At 39.1% G+C, this 19,418-nt stretch overlaps 1 protein-coding gene across 1 annotated transcript; it reads left to right on the forward strand.

Moving 5' to 3' along the window:
- Positions 1–1,763: 1,763 nt before the first annotated feature.
- SLC25A28 (solute carrier family 25 member 28) lies at positions 1,764–19,192 on the forward strand. Its single transcript, XM_053692541.1, has 4 exons — positions 1,764–2,246; positions 8,351–8,579; positions 10,662–10,718; positions 16,814–19,192. Exons 1-4 carry the CDS (start codon positions 1,779–1,781, stop codon positions 17,332–17,334), a joined length of 1,275 nt encoding a protein of 424 aa, XP_053548516.1. The 5' UTR covers positions 1,764–1,778; the 3' UTR covers positions 17,335–19,192.
- The last annotated feature ends 226 nt before the right edge of the window (positions 19,193–19,418 follow it).

The following is a 19,418-nucleotide window of genomic DNA, read 5'->3' on the forward strand; positions in this document are numbered from 1 at the left end:
GTGAACAAGTGCTTGGTAAGCACGAAACATGTCTGCTGCATGAGGAGCACAGCTTCTCTCCCTCTTGATGTGTTTTATCTTGGTCAGTTTGTGCTGTTGCTATTGATGGACTGAACCGCTTGCTGTTTTTATATACCTGCAAATAAAGATTGGATATTTTTATACTTGCCGGTTTCTGGGACATCATTCTGTATTTTGGATCACTTTCTTCTTTGCGTATGGGACGGATGCGCTGCAATTCCTTTGCCGGCTTCTGTGATTTGACGTCATCCCCAATCTCCTGTGTGCCGTAACCAGGAAGTACTGCCTTATGTGGTGAGGGAGGAAAGAGCGCACTGCTGGTTTGATTGTTTGCTTGTTCCTTAAATTACCTTTGTATCTATGGCTCCGCCCCTCCACCCTTTCCCTCATTTACAGAGCGGTGCTTACCCGCTGAAATCCCCCCCCCTCATTATATACTTATTCATTCTCTTCCTGAAGCTCCTAAAGAGCTACCCACCTGATCCTCAGCTATCTGCTATATTTCTCGCCCATTTGGCCTAAAACTGTGTTCCCAACTGATTAGTCATTTATGCTATCCTATTGCAAAATCGAGGTTTCATCAGCCTACCAACAATGTATTTTATAACTGCCGAAATGTTTAGCTCAGTTTTGTTTATATTTTTTCTTTGTTATCAAAAGGCGTACTATGTTTTATGTTTGTTATGTAAAACCTCAATAAAAAAACATTTAAAAAAAAAAAAAAATTTTTTTTTTATAAAGTTTAGTGTAAAAAGATCTAAAGGAGTCTCCAATGTCTTTAGGGGAGATTGCAATTCGATCTTCATATTTAATTGAAGGGATTGTCCGCTGAGCTTGTCTATGTCTAAGTTTAGATGCCAATACAGAATTTGCTTTGTTACTATGATAATAGTAGAACTGCCTAAATTTACCAAGTGTATTCTGAGTACGCGTGAATTCAAGGTTTCTGAGCTGGACTTTTATGTTCTCTAGTTGTTTAAATATTGACAAAATAAGTGCAAAGTTTTAGTTTTAGTGTCTATAAAACAATGGTTGCTGCCATGTTGTAACTTAGGTTACCTTTTTCTGCTGTGGCCAATTAGAGACAGTTATAAATAGGTAATTAAATTGTGCAGCCAATGTTCTACACTTTGTTTTCTAACAGTAACTGAAAAGCTCACATTTTCAGAATGGAATTACAGGAAAAGGGGACAAAATAACTAATTTAATAATATTGCAGAGTTGTTTTTATATATGTAATTTTATCATTTGATATTACCATCTTAAAGTGTTTAAAGTTCCTTTAAAAACACATTGTATTTTGAAGAAATATTAACCAGTAGATAAATGTATTATTAAATGGCATATGTCAGGAATCTCATCCTTGGGACAGTGGTGACCTTGCAGCCCTGACCTTGGCATATATGGGGCCATGAGCATCCTACAATAACACGTGACATGCAAGCCCTGCTCCAGGCAGCCCCACCCCCTGCCAATCAAAATTGCATTCCACGTGAGTCGGCAAAGCAACACTGACAGCTACATAAGAGATTATAAAATAAAAAAGGATGGGTTCTTACAGACAACTGATTCAGCCAATACAATTAAGATTAAATGTGCCCGCCTTTCTGTATAGACTTTAGCCAATCAGTGAACCCAAAAACAAGGAGAAGGCGAAAGGGCGAAGTATCTGGCCTATTGAAGATTTACAAATAATGAATGACACCCCCAGCAACCAATCAGTATGGTGATTATGCAACTGCATCCGTTTGGGGGTAATGCTCTCCCAATGGCCACTGAGTGGGCGTGTTGTTGGGCCCCGGGGTTGCGGGCGTTTCGGTGGCGCCACCACGGCGGTATCGGGTCCAACTCGAATAAGGCAGCCGCGCTCAGGGGCCCAGTTCAGCAGCCAGGATCAACCTGGGGACTGTAGTATGGAACTGGAGGCTGTGCTGAAGGAGCGGACCGCCTCGCCCGGTGATCCTGGCCGTATGCTGGGAGCATGGGTCCGGCGTGGCTGGTCAGCAAGTGGCCCCAGTACAGACACAGAGGTGGGCGGAGGAGTGGTGATGAACTCATCCACACTGGAATCTACAACTAGCCGGTCTAGGGAGTTGGGGCCTAAAGACAAAGATCCAGAATACGAAACGCTACCCGAGGGATCCACCGTCACTACGCACATGTTGGCAGGAGCCGTGGCCGGGATTATGGAGCACTGTCTGATGTATCCTATAGACTGTGTCAAGGTGAGAGGGGCTGTAATCCCGGGGGGCAGCCACATGGCGGGAACCAGTGATGGTGCACGTCACCGAGAGCTGCACATGTATCAGGGTTTATATTTGTCATTGAAGGCTGGTGGCCTCCTCCACAGGTTGTTGAGGGACAGTGGAGGACGCACTGGTGATGAATTACATGGAATGGGAAATGGAACGCACACGAGTGAAGGGTAGTTGAGTGGGATCACACAGTATGGGGAGCCGAGTCAGGACGCACAAGTCGTGGGAAGTTACGTGAAGCACAGTGGGTCATTTGCACGTTTTGGGGAGCAGAGTAGGGACGCACATAAACTATGGGGAGCACAAGAAGTGGGATACTACACTAGTTAAATGCTACAGGGGCACATGAAGTGAAAAATGTATAATTTAAGGGGTACACTGCACAAGTCAAAGGGGAAATGTAAAGTGGTCACTACTCACTGCACAAGCTAGAAGCTTCGGGTCACGAGAGTGGAAACTGCAGGAAAGGGACATGGCACAGGTAAAGTGAAGCTGAGGCAGTGTGTATACAAGTTATTAGTAGTGTGTGATAGACACCATTTATGGGGGCACATGAGTGATGGAAAGCAGGGGGGGTGCAGACAAGTGAAGGGGGTGTACTGTACTCAAGTCAGTGGGAGCTGAGGATGTCATCACAAGTGGCCATTAGGAGGGTACATATGTGCTGGGTAGTATACTCCTTTTTTTTTTCTTTTTTTTTTTTCAATCCTGGGAATCCAGGGAAAGGTACAAACATACAAGGCCATATGTGTCAGTGGTTTGAATTCTAGTGAAAAAAGTCATGGTCTAATTTGTTACAGCATGTAATTTAACACTAGAGACACTTCAAATCTGTGTTTAATGCGGTCTAGCATCACTGGCAGTTGCGCAACGGCTGTTGCTGACTGGGTCAGTGTCCGTTTCTGTTCGGGACCAGCAGTTGTGTGGCTCCCCTGGACAGTACTTTATCTGTGTGTTTATACCCTTTGCAGGAGTTAAACACAGACTTGCAGCATTGCTGCTGTTAAAATGACATTCTTTGACAATTTAGAGCATGTCAATTTTTTTTTCACTAGAATATTTTTACAATACATAAGCAACATGTCCCCCATAACAGTTAATAATAATTACTCATATTTATTTTCCAGGCAAAAGATTAGTTACCTGGTGTTTGATCCAAAAAACGCTACACAACCAGTTTGGGGGAATGTGATATGAGAGTTTATGATCAAGCTCTACTCAGACCCCAATTGCCTACAGCTTTAACTCCTATATGACCTCGGATCAACGCTCATTAGCCAGAGCTAAATGTCCACATCAAACCTCAGATCATTTTAAACTTTATTTTACAGGCCTTGCAGTTGAAATACTAGGTATCTGACGACCCTGTTGAGGCTATTTGTGTCGTCAGTGAGCAGTGAAGTGCACACATTTATTGCAGTGGGAGTATGCAGATTGCATTTTGGGTAATGAGGGTCGCATGTGTTTCATAAGTGTAGTGTGTCCACTCCAAATTTTGTTGCACAGCAAGATTAATAGTAGAGAAAATGAGTAATACTATACAGCATTCTTTTATGAATGGGCTACCTGTCTGTAAACATGGCAGCACTAAGGTCCAGGAGGTAACTGGGCAAGTACTTAGAACTGTTATAATGTAAGTTAAGAATAAAGCTATGTCGTAGTCTTCCTCTTTTTATTTACTGGAGCAAAATAAGAATAATTTGCATCCAAATCTATTCTATGACCCCCCCCCCCGTTATTTTGATTTGTGAATGTATTCTTATGCTTGCACTTTTGTGTATATATCATCACCTGATGCTAGCTTTATGGCCATGAATCGCTGAAGTTACATATCTAACTATTCCTGGTACACTAGCAATTCCTGCTATGCTCATTTTGTACAACTATTCCAATCCCAGGGAATATAGACTTTGTATGTTCAAGGTTACTTTGTGTTCAGTAAGGTAAACCCGTCCACTCAGAGCAACTGCCAGTGACTTTGTATGATGATCTATCATGGATATTATCACACACTTTGTAGCACACTTGAGGTTTCTCTTGCAACCGTTTATTTCTAAACAGCAGAGGGCTTGATTATAGAAAGGTGGCCGCTCGCTTCATTTAGCTATTTTCGGAGCTACATTTATACTTGTGAAAGTAAGTTTGAATTTATATAGCGTTTAGTCATGTTTACGTCTCACCTTGGTCTAATACCTACCCTCTCTGTATCCAAGTAAAGCATGGAAGCGTGGCGTATCACAATCTCTGCAAACAGAAAAAAAAGGTGGCATTACGATTGCAATACTGGAGGCGCCATTTAAAAAAAAATTGAAACTGTGTATTCCAGTAAGGGAGTGTGTTTTAATTACAGAGTTAAGCAATTTTTTTCTGTGGTTGAGATTTCAGTTGGCTTCCCAGAGAAGGTGTTTTGGCATCTATGTAAAAATAAAAACACAGACAAAAATTAGTAATTGGATCCTTCGAGTAAGCTGTACATATAAAAAGGCTTTATTGAAAGCTATTTGAGCTCTGAATAAACCGTAACGACATGCTGTAGTTTAGCAAATTGTTGTTGTTAGAGATGAACATGAATTTGCAGTTGGCAGTTATAGTTAAGCACTACTATTAAAAGAAAATCAAGGCCCACTAATCACAGTAGAATATCATTTCACTCTCACTGCATCATGTGACAGCCATAAGCCAATCACAAAATGCGCATACGTATATTCTGTGAGTCTTGCGCTGGTGCCTCAGTGTGCATATAAAGATTGTGTGTGCACATTTAAAAGAAAATGGAAGTTAACTAGAAAGTTGTTTAAAATGATGTGCTCTCTGAATAATGAAACTTTAATTTTGACTTGGCTACCCTTTTAAATACAACTCTAGTCAGTCTCTGACTCCGTATTGCATAAAAAGTTGGTGCTGTTATATAATACTGTTCATAGCACTGTCACGTGGATTTTTATAAAACTATCAGATTTTAATTAATGTTTAAGCACAGTGCATGTTTTCTTTTGGATATAAAAATATACTGTGCAGTATATTTTTTTACTAATCTCCCCCCAAAATATATTTAAATAAAAAAAAAAAATTCAGATGCCACTCCCCTGTAGAAATGGATGAGGCATATTATAAGCAGCTGTAGTGTGTCCCTGTTTATCAGTTTTAAATATAAATAGCAAAATGTGCAGATAAAGTGATGGTAAACATGAGTGTGACGCACTAGCTTGCCTCTAATGAGTATACGAAGTGGACCTTCATTTATGATTTTTTTTTTTTTTTTTATATTCTTATACTAAATTACCCCATTCCAGCTGCCCACTGCAAAGCTTTTTTTTCACAAGGTGACTTTTCCACCTCCTTAATAGCTGCGTTAGCTAACCTTTGAGTGACGTAGGGCTAGTGAAGCTATTGGAAAAGAGGTGGAAATATCACCTTGTAAATAGGAAATACAGCTTTGCATTGGGTGAATGGATGGGGTTATTTTAGTTTAATGAATAAAAAAAGAAACATAGCAGTAAAAATTATGAATGAAGGTCCACTTTTAAAGTGAGTGTCAATTTTCAGCAATGAGTGCCCGGTTTTTAAAAGTAATTTTAAAAACAGGGGCACTTTCATTGATGAAAATTTACATTCCACCGGATTTGTAGAAATACTTACCTTTTACTTCTGCAAAGCCGGATCGCCGATACCAGCCTCAGTTCTTCTGTGCTGATGTCAGAAATGACAAAACCGGCTTCCTCCAATCATAGCTTGCACCCCAGAGCATTCATCTCGTGATGCCCGGCTATGATTGGGGGAAGCTAGTTTCGTCATTGCTGTGGTTGTACAGCAGGAAGAAGGCGGCGGGGGATCATCGATCCGGCTTTGCAGAAGTAAAAGGTAAGTATTTCTACAAATCCGGTGCAATGTAAACTTTCATCAATGAAAGAGCCCCTGTTTTTAAAAGTATTTTTAAAAACCGGGCACTCATTGCTGAAAATTGACATTCACTTTAAGGCTGGGACGCATTGCAAGCAATGTTTTGCTTCTGAAATTCAAATATTTCAACTTTGAGCACTCGGCTATGTGACCTGACACAGCTAAGTGCGTAGAGATGAAAAGGCTGGACATACTGAGCGCACACAGCCGCATCATCACACTCCGCGCCATACCGTGGTGTGTTACATCCTTTACTCATTAGATGCAAGCTAGCGTTTCTAACCTCCTGCGGTTTAACATCACTTAAATCATCAGGTTAATTTTGGAATATTAGGATATTAAAAGGACATTCTAATGCAGGGCTCAACAAACCCAGGAGCCTGATAGCCACTGGCTCCTAGGATTGTACCCCTGGCTCGTAACTTTTTGGCTTATTCTCCATATATCTATATACAACTACCACTGTCTGGCTCCTAAATCTCTCTGGCTACTAATTTTTAAACGGATTTGTCAAGCACTCTGGCTACTATTTTTTTAAACAGATTTGTCAAGCACTGTTCTAATGTGTTTGAGCATGTCATTGCATTAGGGAGCTGAGAAAACAGTTTAACCCCAATTAAGGCGTTCAGCACATAACTTAGAGGAAGACTTTAACCTCCCCAAAAGGGGTAAACACACCGTTATTAAAGGGACACTGAACCCAAAATTTTTCTTTCATGATTCAGATAGAGAATGCAAATTTAAGCAACTTTCTAATTTACTCCTATTAATTTTTCTTCGTTCTCTTGCTTTCTTTATTTGAAAAAGAAGGCATCTAAGCTATTTGTTTGGTTCTGTACCATGGAAAGCACTTGTTTATTGGTGGGTGAATTTATCCACCAATCGGCAAGAACAACAGTGTGTTCACCAAAAATGGGCCGGCATCTAAACTTACATTCTTTAATTTCAAATAAAGATACAAAGAGAATGAAGAAAATTTGATAATAGCAGTAAATTAGAAAGTTGCTTAACATGCATGCTCTATCTGAATCACAAAATAAAAAAATGTGGTTCAGTGTCCCTTTAAGGCAAATTGTCACATGTAATCTTTGTGTTAGTATGTACGTTTAAATATTGTTCTCTGAAGGATTATGTGAGGAATGTTATGTATCTAAAGCTTCTGACTGCCACTCCTAGGGTTAATGTTTGCTTGGCATAACTATTTTATATAATGTTTGGGTCCTCTTGAGCTCATGTACCTTATCTTTCCCTAAGAAAATAGTTGTTCCATAAACATTATGACTTCACTGTGAAGGCTATTTAGAAATCATGGTGATTGTGCTTTTAAAATGGCTCATTGGATGCACCAGAAACAGCGTAGAATGTGAACTGTACAAGTTGATTAGTTGGATATATTATGCAGCGTTCTCCCCAGGATGTTTTTAACACTACCCAGGTTAACATTTAAGCCACTATTGTAGGGACATAAAACCCCAAGTTTATTTATTGATTCAGATATAAGTAAATTTAAAATTTGCATGATCCTATTCATTTTTCTTTTTTCCCTTGTAATCCTTTGTTGAAGGAGCTGCAATACATTACTGGGACCTAGCTGAACACATCTAGTGAGCCAATTACATGAGGCATATATGTGTAGCCACCAATCAGCAGCTAGCAAACAGTAGTGCACTGCTGCTCCTGATCCTACCTAGATATGCTTTTTATCATAGGATACAGTGGAAATTAGATAATAGAAGTAAATTGGAAATTCTCTTAAAACTGAATGCTCTGTCATGAAAGTTTATTTTTGACTTTACTGTCTGTCTAAGCTAAATGAGCTAATGTTAAAGGAACACTAAAGTCCAAATTAAACTTGATGATTCAGATAGAGCCTGCAGTTTTAAGAAACTATCCAATTTACTGCCTTTATCACGTTGTGCACACATTCTGAAGCACCAGCTACACATGAGCATGTGTATACGTAGGAGTTTGTGATTGGCTGTCACATGACAGTGAGCCAGCAAATTTAAATGCATTTTGATGTTTGTCAAAAAATGTACTGCTCATGTTAAAATTCAGAGCAAGTGCTGTTGCATTGTTTTAAACACTTGTTGAATATGCGATTCTACTGTATTCAATGGTCCTGTAAGTTTTTTTTTTTTTTTTTTTTTAATTAGTTTTTCTTTTTGTTACAGACCCGTATGCAGAGTTTGCAGCCAGATCCTGCTGCCCGTTACCGCAACGTGATGGAAGCCCTGGGGAAAATCATCCGCACAGAAGGATTATGGAGGCCAATGCGAGGAATGAATGTTACAGCAACAGGAGCAGGCCCTGCTCACGCCTTGTATTTTGCTTGCTATGAAAAATTAAAAAAGACGTTGAGTGACGTAATCCGCCCTGGGGGCAATAGCCATATCGCTAATGGTATTGACGATTCCTGTGTAATGCTCAGCGGTTTCCTATATCTGAAATCTCAGTGCCTTTAACATTGGAGACATTTGTGATAAGGATCTTTATTTTAATTAGAGCAGCTTGCTACAAGCTAAATCCATAGCACCACTTTCCTGAATTCATGGGCATCTATTAACACATTGACAAACAAGCCTAGTCATGATTAAAACCCTTCCCTAGGCAGCATGCCTATGGCTGGTTATGTGGGAGCATAACTTATTCTCCCTTCTCGTGCTGCCTCATCCAGCAGAGCTTAGCTTCTGTTAAAGCCCAAGCTATTATGCTTCTTAATATATTGGTACTCTAATATTGTTTGTACAGTTTAGTGTCAAGTAAACTGTTTAAACATTTTTTTTTTTAAAGTAGAGTTTAAAATCATGTATTTGATTTTCTTTTTTACCATAATGAACAGTCATATTTTAGGTAGACCTCAATTGCATAGATATTTACCTATTGTTTTAGCAGCACATATGTAATCTCAGTTTCATAAATAGTTTGCGTCCTATTCCAACGCCATACAAATTATCTATTTTGGCCCCATATTTAAATTCCCAGAAGAATTTCAGGAGTGGTCATAAGACTGCAAAGTTAGAAAACTGAGCTATAGCTGCATTTTTTTTTCAGTTACCGCCTGCGGCAAGTTTGTATGATTACAAGTGACAGCATTGTTCTGACTATCATGTTCATATGCTTGCCCTTGTTCATGAACATACTACTTAGATACCCTTTGCTGCTGAACAGTGCTTCTCAAGAGGAGTCTGGGGCAACACTGATTTAAAGGACTGTTTTATAAAAGACTAATGGGAGTCCCTGTTCACACAGTCACACACACACAGCTTTCTGCATATCTGCTTAAGCTTCCTGCTACAGGGGCATTGGTGTTTAGAGACAATGGCTAACCTTTTTTTCTGCACAGACTTGATATGTGTACCAGACACTTGTTCTCTTCCTGTTTTGTTCGGTTTGATCTGTTCAGACTGCTATGATGCACAGCTCAGTGCCAGCATTGGATCTGTGGAAAACGCGAAGAGGTGCCGGCCATGTCGGAGCAGTGTCTGCTGTGCCGAGAAATCTCTCTCCTTACCCTGAAAGCCAGCCCATGCCAGGACTACACTTCTCTTGCATCTGTTAAACTTTTTTATTTTGTACTTTATTTTTATTTCCAAATAATTCTAAAGCGTATCTAATATGAAAATTAGTCACAAGTCATTTGAGTGTAGGAATTAATGCACAGAAGAGGTGATTGAAAGCCTTGTAGTAGGTTAGCTGGCAATATATAATAAAAAAAAATGGCTGCAAATACTATAAATCCTTCAGTTTTTAAAGGGCCATAATAATGACAAAAAATGTCATGCTCTAACTTGATTGAGGATGTGATTTTAACACTAGCTATGCCCCAGCTCTGTTTAACCCCTGCAAAGTGTTATACAAGTTAAAGTATTGATCAGGTTAGGAGCACTGCTGACTGAGCGGAAACTACCAGTCACCTAATCAGTAGCACTAGTCACACACTTGGTTTTGCAACTAGTGCTATCGATTGGTTCAGTGGCAGTTTTCACTCAGAACCAGCAGTGCTCTGTCCCGAGCTGTGCTTTAACCCCTGCAAAAGGAATGAAACACGACTAACTTTTGTTATGGCTTTTTAAACCAGGTAGATCAAATTTAATTTTGGAGTTGTGTGTTTGGGGTAAACTGATGCATTTAGAGATGCAGTTTTATTGCAATAATTTGTTTTTATGGGGTCGAATGATATTAGTCTGGTAGTAAATGCGTCTAGCTAACTAGAGCATGCTGATCAATCAATTTTAAAGACCGCAGTGTCTTAAGTCATTCCATGTGCACCATTATATATAGTAATTTTTGATAGTCGAATAAGGTTTTGCATACTGTTTCATTACTTTATTTGGTTAAGCGTCTGATAGTTGTCAGGTGTTAGGACTATATTTACTATAATCAGAGTAGTTTGTTCTGAGCATCTGTTCAATGGGTAGAAAATAAGGTGTTTTCCCTGCAAACCTTTCACTCCCTCACTCGTGATAGTTTTTTGTTTTGCAGGAGCAGCTGGGTGCGTTGCAACACTTTTACATGATGCAGCTATGAATCCTGCTGAAGGTGAGGTGGTTTTGTTTGACAAGAACAATCTATTTTGGATATCTAATGTTTAAATTTATGAATGTTTCACAATGTGAAATGCACCTTCTGTAAAGATGTTTAGATGGCCGGCATTTGTGCAAACCATTCTTTCAGATGTGCTCCGGACCTGCATGCTGCAAAGTGGCGTTTGATGTAAACCACAATTAGAGACTTCGTAGAAGGGAGCTCCAGTAGAAAGTGTGCAAATTCCAATTGAATGGACACTTTGTAGGACCCCTGCACGGTCCTCAATAACCAAAATGGTAAAAACAAGCTTAACAAAGAGTGTTTATCACAAATGCATTTAAAATCACAATATTCTTTGTTATTTATTCTTAAAAACAGTTGTACAGGAGGGAACCAGCTGTAGTAATTGGCACAGTACTAATAACACTCACATAGGAGAGCAGAAACGCTTGTTATCAGTACCACTCTAATGGTTACTACAACTTTTTTTTTTTTTTTGGTATAATAGCAAAGGATGTGATTTTAGCTGCATTTATGATGGGGCACTCTGACGTTTGCTACAAGATTTTTAGCCTTGGTTGACTGAAAGCTACAGCACATTATGGTGTATTTTTCTGGCAGTCGGGGGCTGAAAATATTGAAAATCTAAATTAAACAATGGGAAGCTAGATCCAACCATTCAGAGGCAGATATACAGGGACACTCAATCAAAATTAACCTTTCATTATTCAGATAGAGCATGCAATTTTAAACAACTTTCCAATTTACTGCCATTAACAAAATGTGCACAGTCTCTTTATATTTAAACTTTTTGAGTAACCAGCTTCTACTGAGCATGTGCAAGAATAAGCGTGTATGCATTTGTGAATGGCTGCTGTCACATGGTATGTGTATGCATTTGTGAATGGCTGCTGTCACATGGTATGTGTATGCATTTGTGAATGGCTGATGGCTGTCACATGGTACAAGGGGAGTGGAAAAAGACATAACTTAAAATTGTCAGAAAAAAATTTTGAAGTTCAGACTAAGGGGCCCATTTATCAAGCTCCGGAAGGAGCTTGAGGGCCCGTGTTTTTGTTGAGCCTGCAGGCTCGCCAGAAACAGCAGTTATGAAGCAGCGGTTTAAAGACCGCTGCTCCATAACCTGTCCGCCTGCTCTGAGCATGCGGATGCACATCGCTGAAAATCAACCTGATTGGGTTGATTTACACCTCCCTGCTGGCGGCCGATTGGCTGCAAATCTGCAGGGGGTGGCATTGCACCAGTAGCTCACAAGAGCTGCTGGTGCAATGCTGAATACAGAGAGCGTATTGCTCTCCGCATTCAGCGAGGTCTGGCGGACCTGATCCGCACTGTCGGATCAGGTCTACCAGACCTTTGATAAATATCCCCCTAAGTGCTATTGCATTGTCTTGTTATCTTGCATTTGTTGATTATGCAAATCTACTGTGTTGACTGGTCCTTTAAGTGCTTGTGATAATAAAGGCAAAATGTTTATAAAACTCTAATGTAATAAAATTCTCTAGAACCTTTTATTATACAACTGCTAGCTGGTATCTTTGTTTAACCACTGCAAAGTTAAAGGGATATGAAATACAAAAATGTTCTTTTGTGTATCAGACAGAGCTTAGAATTTTTAAAAAGTTTCCAATTAACTTTTTACTATTACATTTTCTTCATTCCTATGTTCTTTGTTGAAGAGATACCTAGGTAGGGGCCTGGAGCTCTACATGTCAGGAAATAGTGCTGCTATATAGTGTGCTTGTTAATGGATAACATTGTAGAAAAATTGCTGCCATATAGTGCTCTATACACATGCATGCTTCTGAGTTTACAGTATGTCCCTGCTATGCAACAAAAGATACCAAGAGAATGATTAGAAGTAAATTAGACATGGCATTCTCCATCACATAGACTTGCACATAAGAGCTATAGTGGCACAAATGAGCAGGGTATGGCACACGCAAGTAGCAGCACTGGTCTCGTTTTGCACACAACTTTCATGGGATCTCTTCTAGTTTGCCGATTTGTGCATAGCTTCTTTGCAAGGGTTGCAGTTACCAGTGAGCGTTCATGTTGTAATAATATAATGCTCTAACAAATTATAGCATTTTATTAGAAAATTAGACTGCCCCTTTAAATTATCATTACCTCTGTCTTCCAGGGCACAGATCCACCCCCATCAGATTTTTTTTTCAGAGCAGTTTGTTTATTCTAGTTGTCATGCATCATGTCTGGTTTAAAGTGAATGTAAATTTTTCAATATTGTATTATATATAGTTGTAGAGAATCATACGCTAAAGCATACCGCCACAATCCTTTTTTAATAAAATGTATTATTGCGATGTTATTTTATATTAGTATTATCGGTCATTCACTTACCCGCTCCTCCCACTCTGTTTGCTTATTCTCCCCCATCTTACGTAAACAGCGGCCCCATCCGCTGTTTACGTATCGGCACTGCGCGCTCCCGTGTATTCTTTCAATTACGCATGCATTACTCCTGTTTCCGCTTTTCATCAACATAGTATTCATTGAATGAGTCTAACTCCATTCAATGAAAACTATTGTTGCGAGTGGTGAAGGACAGGAGCGAAGTCTAACCTATTATCCAGTAATTTCTTAATTTTTTAATTATTGCGACGCTGTGTTTCGGTATAATGCGCATGCGCGAAATGTGCACGAGCTTATATTACATTAGCTTTACACCGCAAATGAACGCATGCGCAATGAAGATGTATTACGTCATTGTAATGGGGTGGGTCCCCCTGTGGTTAGAGACGTTATTGGCTATCAAGACGTCAATCAAAAAATTGAGGAACGGAGCGCGAATGCCGGGAGGAGGTTGATTTCAGCAAAAACAAGGCTAAAATTATGAAAATAAAGCTAACTATTGAAAAAGGTAGAATTTCATGAATGAAACTATAGTTTTTTTTATTGACATATGTTACACAGGTGTTTAGAACAGAGGATGACTTTACATTCACTTTAACTCCCCCCCCCCCCCCCCCCCAACTGCTCACTGGGGAAATTACATCACCTCACAAGAAAGAAAAATGGCAGCCGTGGCTAAAATGTTCTTCAAAGACAGGTTATATATACTGGTTTATTAGAAACAAACCTCTTCACATAGTGGCAGCAACAAATTATGATGAAGTGTTGCTGGAAGTTATTTAAAGGGACTGCTAATGTCAATAATTTTACATCATGCTGTAGTATAATGCAATGATGACATGCTAATACATTTTAGCACCACATGATGCTGTATTCCCCAGATATTGGCTCCACAGATCTGTCGCCTTCACTCGGGTGTGTTTGCTCCTGTTAAGGATGAGGGCGTTGGCTGCATAGAAGAGTAGCTTGTGTGTAGTGTGAGCCACCTCTTTTATGCAGCTGATGCCTTGTAAAAGGAACCTGCATTTTTACAGTGACTGGCGTGGGCAATATAGCCGCTATCAAGGGAAACCTGCAACAGTTTTGGTAGCTGATATCTGGGGGGTGGAAATAATTTTAAGAAGTGTGTCCCATAACAGGCATTTTATTGGGTACATACTACAGCATGATGTGCTCTAATTTGTTGTTGAGCTTGAATTAGTAATGCAAAAATCACATGCTCTATGCAAATGTATCCCCTTAGTTTCTGAGCATCATGCTGCATATTCACTCTTAGGGTCAGATTACGAGTTGAGCACAAAATATTGCTCACGCTAAAGCAATATTTGCGCTCAAAACACCCCACACCTGCCAATCTTTAAACCCTTATACCTGCCTAGTGCAGTATGTATGCATGTCTATTAAAATAAGACCCTCTTTTGGGGGCACTTTTAGAGAATTAACCAGAGATCTGATCTCTGGTTAATTTTCTGAGCGCTAATTGCTACTGCAAACTTATGGTAGCAATAACCAGCCACTTGGAATAGCTGGTTATTTATAGCACGGGTGCGCAATAAATTAGCACTTTACTTATAATCTTGCCCTTAGTGTTAATTCACAATTACATTTGAGCGTGTGGTTTATAGGCAAAACTGCTCTATTGGTAAAAAGCTTGCTTTTGACTAAAAGATCCATTTCATTTGTTGGAAGGGTGCAGAAAAGGTAATACTGAATAATCATGTGCACAGTTTGACTTTAGTGTAGAGGGCGTATTCCTGTAAATAAGGTGTACCTTGAAGTTTTGATATTCAGAGATTTGTTTAATGCAGCATTTAGCCCACATCTTCCTGGTTTTAGTGCAGCTGTTCCTATTTTGCATAACTTGTCAAACATTCAGTAATCTGCTCTGGGTGCAAATTAATAAGCAGAAAATGTCTGAAGTATCTCAAGATCTTAAAGGGACAGTAAAGTCAAAATTACATTTTCATGATTCCGATAGGACATGCAATTTTAAACCACTCCAGTTTACGTTTATCACATTTGCTTTTGTTCTTTTGGCATTCTTTGTTTAAGGCTAAATCTAGGTAGATGATTTCTCGGCCCTTAAAGGCTGCCTCTTATCGCAGAGCATTTTATATTAGCTTTTCACTGTTAGATTGTGCTAGTTCATGTTTGTCATTTAGATAAACATTATTCTCACTCCTGTGGAGTTATGCATGAGTCAGCACTAAGTGGCTGAAATACAAGTTTGTAAAAAGCACTGAGATAAGGGGGCAGTTTAATGGAGGCTTAGATAAATAGTAGGAATAATTACAATGTTGTTGGTTATGCAAAGCTGGGGAATGAGTAATAAAGGGATTATCTAAATATTGACCATAAAACACTACCAATGTGAGTGGGTCATAATGTTTTGATTTCAGTATGCTGATTCTTAAAAGAATTGTTTCATGTCCTTTTCTTTTGATTCAATAGAGCAGGGTTGTGGAACATTGGCACTCCTGATGTTTCTGAACTATTTTACCCATGATGCTTAGGCACTCTGAAGTCCAGTTGAGCATAATGGGAAATGTAATTCTGAAACATCTGGTGGGCCAAGGCTTCATTCTTGGTATCCTTTGAAGTAGCAACAGCAAAGCACTACTGGGAGCTAGCTAAACACATTGAGTGAGCCAATAACATGATAGCATATATGTGAAGCCACTAATCGGCAGCTCCTGAGTGAGCCTACCTAGGTATCCTTTATAACAAATATCACTCTAACAAAACAAACTAGATAACCGAAGTAAATTGGAAAGTTGTTTTAAAATCACATACTCTATTTGAATTATGGAAAAAAAAGTTCTGTTTTATGTCCTTTAACAGATGAGTATTTTTTCATTCTTTGTGATTTGCTGCTCAGACAAATGAGAAATTCAGCTATAGTTAAAGGGACAGTCAACACAAATTTTTGTTGTTTTAAAAGATAGATAATCCCTTTATTACCCATTCCACAGTTTTGCATAACCAGCACAGTTATAATACACTTTTTACCTCTGCGATTAACTTGTATCTAAGCATCTTTTGACAGCCCCCTGATCACATGACATTTTATTTATTATCTATTGACTTTCATTTTAGCCAATTAGTGCAGTGTCTGCCACAATCCATGGGCGTTCTCACAATGTTACCTATAGGGTTTACCTGAACTAGCTCTCCCCTGCTGTGAAAAGCAAATACAAAAGCATGTGATTAGAGGTGGCCTTCAAGGGCTTAGAAATTATCATATGAGCCTTCCTAGGTCTAGCTTTCAACTAAGAATACCAAAAGAACAAAGCAAAATTAGTGATAAAAGTAAATTGGAAAGTTGTTTAAAATTGCATGCCCTATTTGAAATATGAAAGTTTTTTTTTTTTTTTTTTTTTTTGGACTTGACTGTCCCTTTTAAGTTTGTTCGACATTGGATTTATCAGAGCAAAAGTGCAAGACACCTCTGCAAATATAGACTTGTGTGTTGCACTTTTCTAATAAATACGGTGTTGGAATCAACTGAATGTTGCAAAGCATGGCTATTTAGTGATTAATTTTAGCAGCAAATCACAAATAATGAAAAATTGTATGTCTAGTTCTAAATGTGTGAATTATGCACAGTGACTTACATTAACTCTTATTTTTATGTTGTCCTGGGTGAATCTTCATGAACTATCCGGATCGGTCTCCACCTTTTGGCTATTGCTGTTAAAAATCGTGTTCCAAAGTGGTCAAGCAGAGAATGCAGATGTACAATTCTCCGTACCGGCGAGTGACTGACTGTATGAGGGCTGTGTGGCAGAATGAGGGCGCTGGTGCCTTTTACCGAAGCTACACAACACAACTGACTATGAATATCCCATTCCAGGCGATTCACTTCATGACTTATGAGTATCTGCAGGAGCTTCTAAATCCTCACAGACAATACAATCCAACTTCACACATGGTCTCTGGGGCCTGTGCAGGGGCTGTGGCTGCTGCTGTCACTACACCACTAGACGTTTGTAAAACCCTGCTCAACACACAGGAATGCCTGGCCTTGAATTCTCACAATATCAGTGGACATATCACAGGCATGGCTAATGCCTTCAGGACGGTTTACCAAGTAGGTGGTTTCACTGCCTACTTTCGAGGAGTTCAGGCCAGGGTGATCTATCAGATGCCCTCCACAGCCATTGCATGGTCTGTGTATGAATTCTTCAAATACATCATCACCAAAAGACAGGAAGAGAGGAGGGCAGGGCACTAAAGCCCAATACCAAAGCACGTCTTGTAGAGCTGCTCCAGGCACGGTTAATCTGTTCCCAGCCTGCATAATGCCTTTTAACATTTTAATGTACTTTTTCATGCTTTGAGCGGAGGGTCCAACCTCTAGCAGTGTACCAATATAACACAGAACAAATACTTTTAGTTTCTAATCAATTATGGCATCTTGCTGTATAATGTCAGAGTATGCTTGAACACAGGTTTCATTCCAAAGCACTACCATCATTTTCTAGTTCTCCAGTATACTTGCTACGGAGTACATAGACTGAGAAGAGTGTGTGTATGCTTGGTTACACAGCCTTATCAAGAATGGCACCTTTTATAAGAGAAGCATTCTAGTCATGTTCATTATATTAACACAACACTGTTCAATACATAAACACAAATTGCTTAATATTGATATTAAATATATCCCACTCAGTGAGATAGATGTTCAAAATATTTCTGAGAAGCTGTTTACAAGAGGCACCTTCTCCTTACTTGGGGTTTAGGCTGGAAATAGAGTTTAACTTTGTCTGGAGTTTACCATCTATGTGCTGTACTTTCATTTGTGCTTCTGTCTCAAAAGGTGTGTTTTATTACAGCAGTTCCCAAAAGGGGGAGGTGGAAAAGGGATGCTGCCCATTTCTACCCTTGCTCTCAAAAACGTTTACCATTGGTAACTAATTACAGTGTCTTTACCAAAGTCTATTGGTAGTCTTTGTTCTAAGACCTAAAACAATTAGTCACCAAGGCCGTTGTCAGCACGCACATGTTAAACGCACTTAGGCCAGCTTGGTGGCTGGAATTTTTTTTTTCTTAATCCTAAGAATTGGGGTGGGAAATATATACATAAAATATATTTTTTTGGCCCAATCCACCACCCTGTACTATTTCCTATGGCTTCTTGTTTTCTCCATGTTGCCAATTTTTTGTAAATCAAAATGTACCAGGAAGAGGCCACATAAATAAGCTGCTAATAAAAAAGCACTCTAAGGGAGAGGCATGGTTTGGTTGCTGCTTTTCTGTCTGTAAAACTAAAGTGTCTCAGGAAAACTAATCATACTTTAATAATAAAGTCTGGACCAGGATATCAAACACATGTCTCGTAAGTTGATGGGAGACTTGGTCAGCATATATAGTTAGTGGTGGAGAAGGTATGATAAAGGGATGGCATGGTGTTATTTTTATGGCTTAATTCAAATGTTTCTGGGACAAAGTCTTAACCTGAATTTTACACTCCTGGCTGTTTTTATTGCTGGCCAAGCTGTATTTACAGTTGCCCTGTTTTGCCCGCAGCATGGTACATATTTGTAGGTTTGTCTGATCAAAGTATATAAGTATGTAGATCCATCACTTGCGCACCTTGTAAGGCTGAATGTATGCAAGTATCTTATAAAAACCCCCACAAATGTTCTAACAGCTAGACTTTAAAAGATGTCTACGGGACCGTTCCAGCCTTTTTCCCTATAGTGTATTTGCTGCAAGATTAAACAGTGGTTATGGAAAAGTAAGCACTATTGTGTTGTATACAGTCCTTTCACACGCAAGCTAATTTTCATTCTGCATTCACTGTGCAGATATGTTTTTATGTAAAGTTGCTATATCAAATCTGACCAGTGTTCTCAAAGTACCATTTAACCTTTCTTTGGTTTGTTTTTCTCATTTATCTTACTGCCTATTTAATGATGTCACTCAATTTCTCTGGTCCAAGTACTGATGTCAAACTGAGGCACTAATTGCTTTGGGTGGCTGCAATGCAAATACTATCAACCCAAAAAGTTTCTCTTTAGTATGCTTTTAATTTGTGTCCCTGTTTTTGGAAGGTAGATCAGATGGGAATAAAATTCCAGGAAGTGATACACGTTTTGCATCTTGTGTTTTTATTTCAAGTGTGGAGCATTGGGATTAGACAGACGAGGGCTATTAACAGCAGTATAAACCCTTCAGATATTAAAGGTATATTAAACACAATCATTCTATCTAGTATTTATTTAAAGAAAAGACTGGTCTGAGTGTAACATGTAGTTCTATTTTGTTTAAGTTCATTTGTTATTTTAATATTGATAAAATATGTGTAGAGTTTTA

Source organism: Bombina bombina, chromosome 9, assembly GCF_027579735.1.
Source record: "Bombina bombina isolate aBomBom1 chromosome 9, aBomBom1.pri, whole genome shotgun sequence".
Taxonomy (NCBI): Eukaryota; Metazoa; Chordata; class Amphibia; order Anura; family Bombinatoridae; genus Bombina; species Bombina bombina.